General features: G+C 44.5%; 1 protein-coding gene across 4 annotated transcripts in view; it reads right to left on the minus strand.

Annotated features, from left to right (window-relative positions):
* Positions 1–3,168: 3,168 nt before the first annotated feature.
* LOC144155875 (uncharacterized) overlaps positions 3,169–16,286 on the minus strand; it is a 29,807-nt gene continuing 16,689 nt past the window's right edge. For 2 of the 4 annotated variants that reach the window (XM_077687571.1, XM_077687572.1), the window contains exons 10-12: positions 12,380–12,577; positions 10,068–10,294; positions 3,171–3,694 (exon numbers count right to left, since the gene is read on the minus strand). In XM_077687571.1, coding sequence (XP_077543697.1) covers positions 3,393–3,694; positions 10,068–10,294; positions 12,380–12,577 — 727 coding nt within the window. In that variant the 3' untranslated portion in view covers positions 3,171–3,392. Of the gene's footprint in view, positions 3,695–10,067; positions 10,295–12,379; positions 12,578–16,286 lie in introns of all 4 variants that reach the window. The other 2 variants (XM_077687569.1, XM_077687570.1) reach the window with 2 other exon arrangements.

Below are 16,286 nucleotides of genomic sequence, written 5' to 3' on the forward strand. Positions count from 1 at the left end.
CACCCCTTCTCTGGCTCTGGATGCTAAGCAAAAATGGTATATGATACAGAAATCGAACTCCTTATTGTGAAAGCTACCCCTTAAGTAGTATATGTTTTCTGCGCAATTATATACGTATTTTACTATTTTTTCGACAACAAAACCCCTAGCTGACGTCTGTAATGTCCATCCTGTCTAAGTGTTCTTCCTGGTGCCCTCGTTCTTTAGCACTTTTTACCGCCTCACAAAACTATCAGGAGCCATTGAAAAGAGAGTAAAGGAAGCGAAGACGGTTAGGTAGCTGCAAGAACGGAAATGAAAAAGTCTTTGGGAGCATACAAAGCCAACAAACGGGGAATCCAAAAACCGTTTATGATAACACTAAAGGAAGCGTGTAGCTTTTTGAGGCCTGAGCTGGCTGCTTGCGAACAAGAACCTATGTGAGCAAATACTTGCCACAAAGTGAGGCTCTTAGACACGGGTACAATCGAGCACTTAGTCATGGAATGCCAAAGTACCCATCCATACAGCTCTCGAAATGGGGGAGCGGGAACGTCCACGTCCTTGAAGCACTGGGTTTTACTGTTAAGAGAAACATTGACTGGTCTGTGGCAGACATTAGAAGAAAGCTACTGGAGTATCTTTGCAGAGGAAGCAGGGAAGGGGCCGATACAGGGCCATCACAACCACAGTTAGGTAGATACAAAGTGCAATCATAAAGGATTATATAGATGAAGAAAGATTAACAGCAGTAGATTGATTCCTTACACAGGCAAGATGGCATTCGAAGGGGAGGCTTATAAACATCATCGTCACGCATGGCAGGGTAGCTCTGCACCAAGTGTTTTGCTGTAGCCTACTTGACAGGAGCGAGGCAGAAAGGGCAAGCTCATGTAAACAAGTTGTGACAATAAAGCAGCCAGGACCTCGTCACAGCCGGTGCGAGCGCCCCGGCCCATGCAAAGTTGGTATTGCAGGACATCACTGTGGCTGGACAACTGCCACTAGGGAGGTCCATCATGTATGGGGATATGAGTGTGAGCGCGATGTGCTGAGGACGATAATTTGCTTAGAGATATACCAGCTCCATTGGATGTTTATATCTACAAGTGAGCCTACTCAAAAACAACCTTTGCTGGGCACTCTTGATGTTTTTCATTGTCTAATAAAATAATAGTGACAGCATCACTATATTTGTTTCTTGATACTATTACTTATATCAATATTTTCCCGTTAGTCAGAAATTGAATGTAGTGTGTCACAAGGTGTCGAGCCAAAACTGAATCTAAGCCTGAAATGTTAATTTTCAAACTAGTCAAGCCACACCCCCAAGGGAACACCCCCAAGGGAACACCCCCAAGGGAACACCCCCAAGGGAACTAGCAAAGAAAGCAATGTTTACCAGATTATGGCGAAACGGTGCAGGCAGCTTTTCTCAACAACCAAAGCTTGATTGATGCCATTCCTCAGCCTTCCTCTTTACACACTCCTAGTAGCGTTGAAGAATTGGTTAAACTGCTAAACAACCAAGTGCTGCATTATTAGGCAGTTAATTTAGACTAATTAGAATGTAAAACCAGGACATCTGTATGCCCTCGGTGGAAATTTATACCCACACATGCTCAGAAGTGGCAGGTAGGGAATACTAAGCACCAACTATTTTGCCTAGCGTTTGCCTTCAATGCACTCACTACATTCCTGTCTACACTGCACAAGGAAACACCAATAAAACGCATTTACAGGAATTGACATCAAGAATGCACGGACTTCAAAGTATAATCATCATTATTATGAATATCAGTTTTAGGAAGACTCACATTTGAGCCGCAGATCATGCACAGCAATTGAAAGGCTTGAGACATCTCAAAAATGTGCTCTGGGAGCAAGAGTAAGTTGATGATGTTGATCGTAGGGTTTAAAGGAGCCATGAAGAGAATATACAACTTCGTTTAATTTGAAAGAACTAGGATTCAGTATCTCACTCAGCACCATTAGAGCCACGAAAGATGTTTTTTTAACGAAAAAAAAGCAAGAAGTATTTAAAAACTTTCAAATTTTGCGCCACAGTGACGTGTTATGAGCAAGAATGACGTCATACGGGCCAACAATAAAACATAATTTTCAGGGCGTTAACTGCATGTTAGCATTCAAGTGATGCGGTCAAATGGAACTAGAGGCCCCATTACAGACGTCCAGTCATGTGTCGTCGCGACAGGTCAGTTAGGCGGCCGCCAATCGCACAAACAAGGTTCCGTGACGTCATAGAAAAGTTGCGGGAAATTGGCTAGGGGATCGCGACTGCTTCACACGTTTTCTTTAATATCTCCGTTATTTGTTCGAAGATTGCAATGATATTGGTATCATTATTATCGGGACTAAGCACTCTTTCTAATTAACCCAACTTGTATTTTGTCTTCATGGCTCCTTTAACGCGCCGACGAGTGCAGGCGATGAGGCACGCCGTAGTGGAGGGCTCCGGATTAATTTTGACCACCTGGGGATCTTTAACGTGCGCCGAAATCTCGTACACCTGGGCGTTTTTGCTTTTCCCTCCATCAGAAAAGCCGCTGCTGTGGCCGGGAACCAAATTCGCGTCCTCGTGCTTAGTGGCAAGAGGAGGGAAGGGGGAAGTGTGGAGGGTGCTTGCAACAAGCTGCCTTTATTTTTTGGCGGGTCGCAGAGTGGCAAAGTGAGAAAAGCCTGCCCTGTATTCATGCGAGTTTTACCTCGTCATCCATTTTCTCATCATACCTTTTTTTTTTTTTGTGGTGTTTCTGCGCTAAGTAGAACAGCTACATAGTAGACATAGACATTGAACATTGTTTCAACTTTAACACTAATCGTTTATTTTCGTTTTGTAGAGCTCATTTAAATGCAAAGTATGCCTGCAGCAAGCATTTACAGAATGCCAGCTCGAACAAAACATGGTGTTGAACTGGTTCATGAACCTGTTCAACATTCCGAAGTGGAACTGAATCAGAGCAGAATATTTTCAGCCTAAACCTGAATCAGACTATTATTTTTTCAGGTTCGACATCTTGCTGCATCAATACTTATGCAGCAGGTGACTACCAAAATTACTGTGCAGAGAGTTCTACTGCTCTATACTACCGACAGTCAATTATCAATACTACCATCAAGAGTACCAACAGTGCTATCAGTAGTTTTGCACTAGTACGTGGATTGCATTTGGGGCCTGTTCTCATGCAACATCACCCACAACCAGACCGACTGGGCTTACTGCAAGCCTAAGTTAAAAGCACAGAATCCCCAGCTCAGTATTGTTCACTTTCAATTCAGTGTCTTCGGGGTTTGCATTGAATTTGTGTATGTGTGCAGCATTTCCAGAGAGAAGGCACGACTTAATTGGAACAATTTTGCCATATATTTGAATTTATAAAGGTGTGTCACATTTACAGCCGCTTGACCGCCACATCTCCCTGAGAGTAGGACTTGATGTCCGGAGGGGCCGCCAGCGGAAATTTGCCGGCCATTGCGCTTGCGGCCCTGTGGTCTCCTCGGCTCGTCAGGAGCTCACGGAAACTGCGCGACGGCTTTTCAGTCGGAGCCAGCACGCAGTGGTAGTCGCGCACGTTCTGAGGCACGTTGCCCAGCGACGTCCACTCGTTCAGCTTGGTGTCGTATGCCAGCATGGTGTCGAAATGAAAGTCCGGCTTCTCTGCCTGGCGCCCACCAACGATGAAGATCACTCCATCTGCAGAAGAGTGCAAGAGAAGGATGAGGTTCATGTTCCGTTCTTTTACGTGTGGATGGCATAGGCCAGGCACTCAAATCTGAAACACTGACTTTGCCGTTAGTCGCAACTAGGAGGTTATCGTCTGCACTCACTGTTCTCAAGGCAGTTAACTAAAGAATCATAGATATGAGTAGACGGTGTAATAATGGTTGGGGTATACAGGGAGCAAACATCAGACATGGTTGGAGGGGGGAACAATGCAAAATATTTGTCAACGTTTATTCAAATTAGCTAAATAGTTACAAAAATAAAACCCATTTATGTCATTAAAAATTGTTCTGCTGACTCCCCTGCATGTAAATCGCATTTTTTTTTCTTTTAACAGAGGTATAAAAATCCGTATGTACCTGGCTTTTTAGTGCTCAAAATGTGGTATACTACATGGTACAGTGTAACCTCGTTATAAGAGATCTGCTTACAACAGATACGTATTCTGATACAACATACCAATTTCATATGTTTGGTTAATATTTGTATCTGTGCCATTGTTACAACTTCTTTTACTGTGGATTTTGTTATAACATACAGATGGATATAAGAGACTAAATTAAAAGGTTATGAAGTCCCTTGTTGCACCTCACAGTGGACTGTTGTCCAGTGTAGACAACCTTTCCTTTCATATGTTTGCAGTGTGTGTTTCTAATTTGCAATGGTGAGAATCAATTTGAAACAACTAAAAATAATTGTGAATTAGTTCAAGTGAAACTTTTTGCTTGCTGAAAACTAGCACTGTTAAATCCGTGCAGACATGCAGTATGCATAAGTGTCATGTCCTAGCAGCCAGGTGATAGATTTTAAAATTTAACGATGTTAAGCCAACACATCAGACGTTTGTATGTTGTAAAGGCGTGAAGAATTGCAAAGCAAAAGCTGAGGGCACAGTCAGCGACCATTCCACTACCCAAACCAACGAGGACAGCTGCCGATAGGAAAAAGAGAAAGAAGCAGGGAGCTCGGGCTGGTAGAAAATACACGGAAGCTTGAGACGGATGCAGTTCATTGGAATATGAAAGTTACCAAGGTTGAAACAAACAAATGTAGGTAAGCCCCATACAATATAGGTGGCTAAATCCCCAAGCTGAGCAACAAGACCTTCACTTGCACTTTGCTTACATTCATGTGGAGACAATGGAAATGCAAGTGCAGGTTGAAGGAGTGAAAGAGTAGCAGTAATGGTATGAAAGAATGAACTGATGGAGTGGGTGCCATGCAACAGGAGCACAGCAAATGTAAGAAGACTCGTGCGTGTGTGTGATTTTGTGAAGTGCTTCGTAGCGTCGCAGGAGGATGACACCGTTGAAAAACCCAAGTCATCCTGAAGGTTTGTTGCCCTCAAGTTCTAAGCTATTTCAGTTGTAACTAAATTTTGAAAAAAAAAAAAATGACTGGCATACCTTCATTTTTTCTGTTTTGTTCTTTAGTAGTTGAGAAGACTAAACTCATAGCAGACCCCACTTATGATTCCATCAAAGTCTGTAGTAAGAGTATTTGGATTGTTGATAGTTCTTTTACAGCAGACTGAAATCGTGATCACTATCATGGTCTGTTATAATGAGGTTATACTTTATATGCATTGTGGAGAAAATTCTGCAAAATGAACTACATATCAAATTCATTTTGAAATATATGTAGTCAGAATCGGAATTTGACCTTGGTTAATTCCCTTCCCTGTTGCCTTCCTCTGCTGGCGTTAGTTGCTCTGTAAGTGAAAGATAGTTTACAACAACCAGATAAAATTAGCCTGGAGGTGCGAAAATATTTAAAAAGTGCAAATATCAAAGTGAATGACACAATAGTACTCGGTTTGGCTTCAAATCGAATAGCACTGCTTAAGGGAGCAGATGAGTCTTTGGGGCCAAAAAAAAAAGAAAAAAAAAGAGCAAAAAATCGCTGTCTGGAAAATGGCATTTGCGGCCACCATGGCCATTTTTTTATCAGTCTGCAAATTTCTTCAGGTGCTGGCACCGCCTCACCCCGAGTTGACTAGAGAACAAGCGTCTACGTTCAGACAGCTACAGACAAATTCATTAGTGACCCCGGTCATTATGAAACATATCCAACCAGAACTCTACACGGACGACAAGTGTGTTTTGTGCAGTAACTCCAGGGCAACAGCCGCCCATTTATTATGGGATTGTGAAGTGCGACCACACGAAGCTTCAACCAGGATTGACCTTCCGCCGTGGTTACAAGACGCCATACGCAGGTCCACCCCCGCAGTGAGTAACGAAAGTGTTGCTTAGTAGAATGCCACCAGGATCGACGAGTGGCTACGTCCGGGCGTAGTGGAGACATTACGCCTGTTGCCGGCGATCATTAAAGTCTTTTTCACTTCACTTCACTTCATCATAAGGCACCATATTTTATTGTAAATAGCATTTTAAAGTGCACTCTACAGCTCAGTTCGTGCAGAATGCGATGGTGAAACGAGACTTTTCTTGCAACGCTAAGCTAGCATTTCGCCCTCGGATATCTCAGCACCCAGAGCAGGTACAACTGTATTTTTTTTTTGCTTTTGATATCTAAATGTGTGGAGAATACAATGTTGGAAACAGATTTTTCAAATGGAGGCTTTGGAAAATTATTATTGTGTTCAATTCACACCACCTCTGAGCCATTTCTGGAAGAGCGCAGGAGTAGTGAAGTTCAGTGTGTTTTAAAATGATCAAAAATAGCTCAATCAAAAAAAGTGCTTCCAATGTTGTATTCTTTAGTAATTTGTCTGCCTAGCCAATGGGGTAATCACCATTCTGTATGAAGTGGTTATTTTGTAATTGTGGTCGACCCAAAATAATGACAATTAATCATTGATTATCTAAATAAATAATCAACTTGCAAGAAATGTAATTGCAGGTTTGAAATAAGCACGACAAACTCCATAATGCTGTGCAGTTGCATTAAAATTGGCTCATCAATAAATAAAAATAGCTGCAAAACCAGTCTGACCCCTTAAAAACTTTGAATATTTTCAAAGTATAAAGTTTAAAAAAATGGAAAGGGACAGTTGTTTCAATGAATTTGGACATTGGAAATTACACATTGTTGAAAATGAGAAATCTTCTGCTAAAAAAGCATGCAAAATATGTTCTTCACAACGAGTTTGAACTACAGTAGAATCTACCCGCCGCGGTGGCTCAGTGGCTAAGGCGTTGCGCTGCTGAGCACAAGGTCGCGGGTTCGATTCCCGGCCGCGGCGGCCGCTTTTCTGATGGAGGCGAAAAGCAAAAATGCCCGTGTGCACGAGATTTCGGTGCACGTTAAAGATCCCCAGGTGGTCAAAATTAATCCGGAGCCCTCCACTACGGCGCGCCTCATCGCCTGCGTTGCGTCGGCGCGTTAAACCCTGCAATCAATCAATCAATATAGTTGGGCGCTGAATGGATGCCTGAGATTGCCTGCTGCAAACATGCAGTCTTCCATTGCTAGTGGGCACAGGCTTTCCCTCAATACCCCGGTGGCGTGCGGCTAAGTGGCAAGAAGAGGCTCTTATGGAGCCCCTCTCATCTTTGTTTCATTGGGTCAACTCCATCTTTGTGCATCTATTCACAACCTAATGAAGCAATCGCACTCAAGCTTCTCCGGCCAACACTGTCTAAATAAGAAATCCCAGATGCGTACAGACAGTCTTCGAGTCCCCACTAAATTTCTGATCAAACGATATGCAAAGCTCCATATAGGACAATGGAAAAAACTGTTAACTTGTCTAGCTCCATGCTTCTAGACTGAAATGAAGTTTTCTTGGTAAGAAGCTGTTGACACCTTGGTACTCCCTAAGCTAGTTCGCCAACTGTGCCCGTTTGCTATCATGCGCTTCACAAATTTCGGTCCCAACTCGTTTTACATCAAAAGCCATTTTTGGATCCCATACTGCAGATTTCTGGACGTGCGTGCGGGGAAATTCATGGAGCCAGTGCTTATTCAAAATAAACTTTATACATCGTTAGTACCAAGAAAAGACCCCGCAAGCAAGACAGAGCACAGCGGAGATGAAACAGTACCACCACGCCACAAGGGAATGGTGGCAAGGATTTAAAGAGCAGGCTAACAGGCACGATAAAAAATCACCAATTGCAATTTCACAATTTAGCCCACTTCCAAGTTCAAAAGAGCAGTGAACTGTGTCAGCCCAGTCCACAGACACATAGTGTTGTTATTAGCTTTCAGAAATTTGCAATACAACTCTGCAATTCATTTTCCAGTTTCCTACATCTGGTGCAGCTGCAGGAATGGCTGCTGAAGCAGCGACACCATTTTAATCAGTTCAAAATTCAGGTTTCACTACCAATATCTGGCAATAAAATTCAGCCATGTTATGCAGAGTCATCTTAGTGGACAAAGGGGGTACAGAGTGTATGTTATAGCGATCAAGACTGCAGGAATCGTGGAGAACGCGGCCCGCGATCCCGAGCCTGCGCGCGCTTCGGGAGCGACGCATTGTGCTGAAACCGGTCTGGCGCTCCATTGGTTCGTCGCCCCCCCCCCCCTTCTTCTTCCGAGAGATGGCACCACTGGTCCGTGCGGGGCATAGGCGTGCGGGTGGCACGAACGTGTGCACGCGGAAGACAGAGGGAGCTTCGCCAGAGGCCCGGTCGGGGCAGGATCGACAGAACAGCGCGGCATGATGGCGGACATGTATCTCAAGTGGGATATGTCGTTTGTCGCGCGCCGTGAGTGCCTACCTCCCGTTCGCGATCATGAGCCGGACGGCATGATTCGTGAACGCCGTCGCGCCTTGTGCTTGCATGCTTTGGGAGTTCCCAAATAAACGGCTGTGCTTCGGCACTACTGTCTACTGTGTTCTCGTATTGGTGAACCTCGCTGAGCTGCCATAGGCTCGGGAGCCCGCGTGGTTGACACACCAAGAGTTAGCATGGTGACTTACGCCGAGTGGTGGCCTATACCGGATTACTGGCTAGGTCGCCCCGAAGAACCCCTATATATTCCACAAGACATACAGCCATATTGTGGTATATCAACTGAATAATTGATATTGGGGTTTAATGCGTCGAAGCTACTCCTGGACTATGAGACGAGTTGTAGTGGAGGGCTCTGGATTTATTTTGACCACTAGGGGTCTTTAACGTGCGCTGAAATCTCGACAAACGGCATTTTGCTTTTCGTCTCCATCAGAAAAGCAGCTACCACAGCCAGGATCGAACTCGCGACCTTGGGCTCAGCAGCACAACGCCTTGGCCACTGAGCCACCATGGAGAGTCATCTTCTAATAGTATTGTATTCCTACCATCCAAGCCCACTGTCATTATTTATCACAGTATAAAAATCCATTTTACATTGTGCACAATGCATTTCAGTAGGGGAATATTTTGAATACGTATCATAGCGAAGGTCATACCAGTTGTGATCCCATCATCTTGATTGTACAATAATCAGTTTTTTTTAGAGGAACCGTAAGATAACGGTTAAGGACTGGAAATGTAAAATAAACAAATCTGGCAACTTTAGCCAAACTCACGCTTTTTTAAGGCACAGACTGCCATTTCTTAACATCACCAAGCGCAGGTTGTTTCACTACCACAGGTGATTCACCACTCAATCTAAAAAAAGAAACAAAAAAGATTTGTGGGTTTACTTTGCCGCAATGCACCTGAATTACCAAGTGCTGCATCCAAAGGAGCAAATATGATGACTAACAAAGCGGTTCACGGTTTCCCTCAAGAATTTGACCTGCGCTGTGGTTACATCACGCAATGCAAAACAAAATGGTATGTTTGCATTGTATACTTCGTAGCACAGGCCACATTTCTCCAGTCATATATGCTAGGCTTAACATACAACTAAGCGGTGGTGGCATTGGTGTCTATGGATTGTGCTGGATAGCACCACCACACGGTTTCCTCAGTCATGATTTATAATGCGATATGGATCCACTGTTTGGCTTGTTTGGCTTCCCTGCGTGCTTTGTTGTTGTTCTGCACTGCCGTGTAAGTACAGCCATAACTGCATGATTTCATTTCAAGGTAGTGCCAAGTAATACGCGTATGAGTGGTGATGAAGGTTCTGTAATGACAACAGGGCAGATGATAGGTGCCGTCAGCCTCCACCCGCAGTGGTAAGTCTCACAGTACCCAAAGCGGGTGAGCTCTTCACAAGCTACGATAAGTGCTAACACCACTGTTCTCTAGTCGTGCATGTTAGTGAAGATCACCGACTGTTTTATCAGGATGTGATTTTGTCCCTGAATTCATGTGCTTTTGCGTGTTTCCGATTAGCAAAACACACGGTTGGACGGAGTAGTAATGTACGGGTCCCACGAACTGAGGTATGAAGTTCTGGGTGAGAGAAAAAGCAAGCTGCAGTGCACGGCGCTTACCATGTGCAGTTCCGACGGTGCTGTGGCGGGCCACAGGCATGGGCGCCCGGTCGAGCCAGGCGTTGCGCTCGTCCACAAACACGAGCGTGTCTTCAAGCGTGGTGAAGGAGCGCTTCTTGCCCGACCGGTGGCTAAGCAGGCCACCCACGGCGTACATTTGGCCACTACACTCCACCAGCGTCAGACAGCTCCGCGGCGATGGCAGGAAGTTCACTGCAAACGACCACCTGCACCGCAGGCAGATTCACCTTGCTCAATTTGGGGTCTTTTCCACTGCTTGAATAAGAGCTTCGTCAGGGCAGTGCCAATTACAGCTCACAGGGACTTTGCATTGGATTGGATGGACCATGGGTTGGCAGCCTTTCCTGAACTGATGCACTGATCTTGGTGCCCATCTTTCATTCCTGTTCGCCCCACACAGCGTGCAACATGGTCAAAACAATGACCACGACAGTTGCAATGCACAGAGACCTCTCTATGCGCCTCTGGCTCTAGCAAATGTATAGCACGTCGCCCAGTTGAAACAAAAGTTATACTAAAATAGCAGTTCAGGCAATCACAACTTACCATACACCCGTATATTTTTTGCCACGGAGTTTTAATATCAAGAAGTGTATGTAGTGTGACTTTAAATTCCCGTTGAATTGAATTGAATTGGTTCTATGTCTTCGGTATGTATCGATTAACTGAAAAGTATACACCGCAGCAGTTTGCCCCAAATTGGTAAGAAGTGAAATACTGTATCTGAGTGGCCATTGTATACAGAAAACCTCAGCTTCACTAAAAATATGTCCCTTTCTTTTGAAAAACTTCAGCACATTGTTTCTGTCGACTGCTTTTTTTTTTTCTCCACATTTCTAGAGCTCTGCAGGGCTCCCATGTTTGGAAGTGGAACTTTAGAGACTTTACAACGCTCGTTGTACTGAAATTAACCTTCGAGGCTAGTGGAGAGCGCATAGTAAGGAATGGTCAATATATTCAAGAGCATGCCTCGATTTTCGAGCAGTGCCCGCGTGAAGTGCAAACACGAAGTGTGCGTTTTCTGGCCCACGTGAATTGGCATGTTCTCCATAAAATTGTGTGACATAAATTACTACATTTTGTGCAATCATTATTATTAGTAAGCCTATAGGCATGCAGTGCTGTACAACCTAAGCATCCTTAAATGATGATTTGTGTCCAGCCCTTACATTAGCTACTGAAAAACACCAACTCTAAGGGGAAAAATATATTTGTGAAAATAAAACCTCAAATTTGAAAAAAACAAAACAAAAACAAAAACAAAAAAAAAACACTGCAAAGACGCAATTCCTATAGCTTATATGAGCCACTGCCTGCCATGTAAAACGTAATGTTTTTTTAGCCAAAGAGAATAGCTGCATAACATTATGCAGAGAGCAAACAATAAACGATAACTAGATGCTGACAAAGAACCAAGAAGACAACACAAGTGATATTTTACTGCTTTTCTCTGTCAATTCTGGTCAGACCATTACAGTTCAACGGCAATCTGCTCAGTTTTATGACCAGCTCCGAGACCTGGACAAACAGCTAGCTGATGCACAGGCGTCATCAGCAATGAAGGAGCAGTGCCCACGAAAACGGCTACCACAGGACTAAACCCAAAGGCACCAGACCACAATATGACAGCTGCAGAACAGCGTGGCTCTCACAGCAATTGATATTCGAGGGGGAGAGATATGAGGAGTTCTGTGGCAATTGCAATATGCCTACCACCTCTTCACACCAAAATGGCTGGGCACACTCACAGAATTAACAGGAATATTACAGGCATGTAAGGTCATAGTGGGAATAGATAGAGAAACACTGCAACCTCCTTATAGCTTGGTGTGAATGCTACTGGTGTCGGCAAGGGGCATATCACGATATTCACCACGAAAAGGACATCCAAGTTAATGTTGAGAAACAATAACAGAGGAAAATACCAGTCTGGAAAACCCTTCCACCCCTGCCTTTCAGCCTCTGCCCCTTCTGCTACCATGCTCCACACTGCCAGTGGAGAGCATGAGATCAGAGCAGCAGCCCGCGCAGACACTTTCATTATTTCATGCAATCATTAATTCATTTTGTGTTCAAGGTTTGCATCATTACCTTACCAATGGAAAATCAGTGTGCTACGGGACATGCCTCATGGTTTGAGAATGCCCCACAAGTTATGCTGAAGCCCCGACTAAGAAGCTGTGGTTTTAAAAGGCACACTGCCGCAGCTACTGCAAGTTGGCTTCACTGTGATGTGTAACAAAGCCTAAGCTTCCAACCATGCAAAAAGGAAATGAAAAGCGGCCATTTACCTTTCTGTTTCGGGATTGTAGACCTCGACGTAGGCAGTGGAACACGTTCTGCGACCAATCTGCACTATTCCGCCGGCCACCCAAAGCTGCTGCTTGTGGCTGCAGAAGCCCATCGCCATCCTCGGAGAATACAGCTCACCGCTCAGCACCGTCCACTCATCGTTCGCTTTGTCGTAGCGCTCAAGGGAACCCAGCAACCTGAAAGGGCAGTAAAGCACACGTGTACTTGATGGGAACAAGTTTTGACGATGCATCACACAAGTTGTATTTCTAGCAAAACAAGGCCAGACCACACCCCGTGTTTTCTACTTTAATTTTTACTTGGGTTGCTTTTTTATGGTACAGGCATTACGGGGCACTTGTCAAATAGTTTAATCTGCATGCGTCTGTGCCCGTCTCAGGTGAGTAACAGGATCACATACTGATGTCTCGCAGCGGGACTATGGGTCAATCTTACTTTTCATTCTTCTCATTTATGAGGAGCATGCTCATCACTTCGCTGCTCAGGTTATAAATGAAAACAGGGACCCCAATTACGGTCAGGATTAAGTGTTACGGTTTCTCACGATCAGTGGGATCACTTTTCAGTGGGATTCAATGCAACTCACTCTTGAGGATTCGGCTTCTCATGGTCCTCATTAGGAAAGTGGTGTTTGATCCAACTTAGCCTGAATGCAGAATGAGGAGCAGTAATATGATACTGATCCTCATGAGACACAGTGGCGTCTAATCCCCAGTGGAATACGAGAATGGTCCCAAGTCAAAAGATGAGCAGAGGCTTGTGGCCCTGATCCTAAGGCAGGACGCGGAACAAGGAGCTACATCATGATCCTGCAACCAACTTGGGGCCAATAAGCTCCTGCACAGACACACACATAAAAATCTTTTGCACGTGTCCTATCAATGCTCCCTGCATACATCCAACATTAACTTCTTATTTGAAGGTATTCCTGAACATATAACATGGCGACAGGTGTGATCATTAATGCACAAAAACACACCCCTCGCTAAGATCGAATGGGAAACTTGATGTTGACTCCTCTTGAAGAGAGGGATCAAGATTCGCTCCTCATTCCTCAAAATAACGTCATGTCATTCTACTCTAATATAAACACTCGTCCGTCGTCGTATCACCAGGAGCGGGATCACAATTTCACTCCTTGTTCTTCCCCTTTGCTAGTGAGAAGTGAGACGACCCTCCACTGCCTCAGTTCTTATGAGCACGTTAGATCGCAACCTCACTCATTTTTTACCCTGTCATTAGCGAGGTGAAGTTAATATCTTGGTCGGTAAAAAGTTAATGGTGACGAAGATGCAATAAATCGTGACGCAGTTATGTGTAAGCAAATATTTCCTTGGAGCCTGGCAAACAGCATATTCAGTAATGTAGCATTTATGCTGGGCATTTGAATTTGTCACATTTCCCACACATCCCCTAACGGTCGTGAGGAGGAGAAGGAGAAATAAGCATGCAATAGGCAGGCGAATAGATGGTGCAGTCATCTATAGCAAGGCCTGTAGTCCACAAAGCCTTCAGCCAGGATGGCCTGCTGGGCTCCTTTCACCAGCCAAAGCTGGAAGTAGGGGTCTTAGCTGGTCAGCTTGTCCACCAACTGCTCATGGGAGGGAAGGGGAAGGAAGGGAGGAGGCTGTGTGCTAACTGACCCTCCCATACAATGTGGTAGATCAGTCATAGCTGGGGGCAGTCTTCGCAGGTAGCCTGGTGGGTGGTGGGTTGCATTGCCGGTGAAAAGCAAAGTTAAACAGCTCTACCAGATTTACGCTACCTTTCTGAAACTACACTGCTATGAAGAACTGCTTTATTTCAGTGACTACAGAGCTAATTCAAACATAACTTCTTGTACACGAATGCTCAGATCTATTAGTGTCAGAGATACAATACCTCAATCATTCTTAAACGACAAAAATTGCTCGATCTGAAAAGCTTGAAACATTTACCATTTTGCAGCATTGCATCCCCATATTTGAATGACAAAAAAAGAAGGAAAGCAAAAGTATAGCCACTTGTGTGAGTGCAAGTTCTGTCACATAAAATGGACTACTCGGTCTATAACTGCTGCTGTGCACCTCTACAGCATTTGCGCAGGTTTGAATGCGAATTCGACATAGAATACATACACTGCATTCGAAGAGGAAGCACACCAGCCCTTTCACACAGATGGTTGCAGTTAGGGACATCACTACAATCCACTATCACAAAGCTGAAAAGCTATAACTTCACTGCATTTTTACTTTCATCGAGATTCATGCAGGTCAAAAGAGCATGGCTAAAAAGCTTTTGTGTTTTGTACGATTCAGAATGCGTACTCGCTATATTGTTACCTTATCTAAACACTGCAGCTCTGAATGCATGGAGTACCTCTATTACGAGGAAAAAGCTCCACGAGAGAGCCAGCCCGACAAGTTATGGAACAGCGCTGAACAATTTCTTGCTTGATAAAATAGCCCAACGGTTCTTAAATGAGGGTTCACGTACTAAAGATATTAGCGAAGGTATTGAAATGGGTCCATGAAGTTTTCTACTAAACCCTCTGCCTTTCTCTTCCTGCCTAACCTTGGTAACAATGCGGGCTCTAGCTTTTGGCATGCTGTCAGGTCAGCCCGCTACTGAATAGCATATTACATAGTGCGTGCTATTAGATTTATTATTTTGCACAATATCAAAGCTGTGGCCAATGTTATCTGTGTCATCTGTGGGCAGTCACACAGACGCAATGGGCTACCCACAATCGAATGGTGAGGCAGGACGCTTGGCAAGGAACGTGCTAAGGATCTTTTCATCAAATGCCATAATATATTGCGACTGCACGCGTTACGGTCTGCCGCTCCTAATGGTACAACGTCTCTAGGTGACAGGGCTGAAAATGCAGCAGCCCACCTGCAGCCAGAGCGGCCATCACAACACGAGTTCAAAGCTGACTGAGGAAAATAAAGCTAGGACTTCGACTGCCGTCACGCCCCCCTCTCTCTGAAGGGTATACATCTGGGTGCAGACCATATCGTGTGCACCAAGGTACTGAGTGCGACCCAAAAGGAGGGTCGCATTCGTATGTCACTGAAAGACCAACCGGCGTTATTCAGTGCAACTGCTCCACTTGGTGCCATTCAATGGGTTAAGCACTCCTGATGACCTTAAGCCCGCCAGCTTAAGTACAGACAACACATTTGCCAATGACTGTGCAGAGCAAAAGAGTGCGATCTCAACGGAGCCAACCTCAATGGTATGCATGGGAGAGTCGGCTCTAAATGAGGCACTGACAGTGATGCCATCATAAACGATGAGTCGTCCATCTATGCCAGAGCGCAAGTTCAGCTGACAGGTCAAGTGCCTGAAATGCTAGATGAATCACAGTCCTCCCAAAAGTGAATGCACTTAAATGCACCTGTGTGCACATAATGTGAATTTTTCACATGCACTGCCACTGTTAAGGCTCCAGTTATTGGACCCGGAAACCGGATGTGTTGCTGGAAAGTATGCGTACACAATAGGGTGAGGGTTTCTTTTAAACACTCGAGTCCCAGTCACCAATTGGTGTAATCGCTTCGTTCATTCTTGCGTAATAAGCAATACAGTAAAAAGCGATAATAATTCACATTTTATTTAGGCTCAATCAAAACTGAAAATAATGGTGACCACCTGCAGTGCTTATACGAGCTATTTGCCGACATCTACAAGCTGCACCCTGTCTTTTTAAAAACCAAAAAAGTTGTTAGTTACATTAATTTTACGTTTGCAGGCACCTGCATTACCACTTTGTTTGGGGAAACACCTATATAATGATTTGTCAAGTCACAAGTCACAGCACCAACATGTGGCAATAATGCTCATGTTTTCTGCACGTCTTATTGAACACCTGCCGCTGCTGAGCATGCTAAATCTACCAGT

The sequence above is a fragment of the Haemaphysalis longicornis genome, unplaced genomic scaffold (genome assembly GCF_048455015.1).
Source record: "Haemaphysalis longicornis isolate Haplotype H1 unplaced genomic scaffold, Haemaphysalis longicornis Haplotype H1 scaffold_1, whole genome shotgun sequence".
In the NCBI taxonomy this organism is placed as follows: domain Eukaryota; kingdom Metazoa; phylum Arthropoda; class Arachnida; order Ixodida; family Ixodidae; genus Haemaphysalis; species Haemaphysalis longicornis.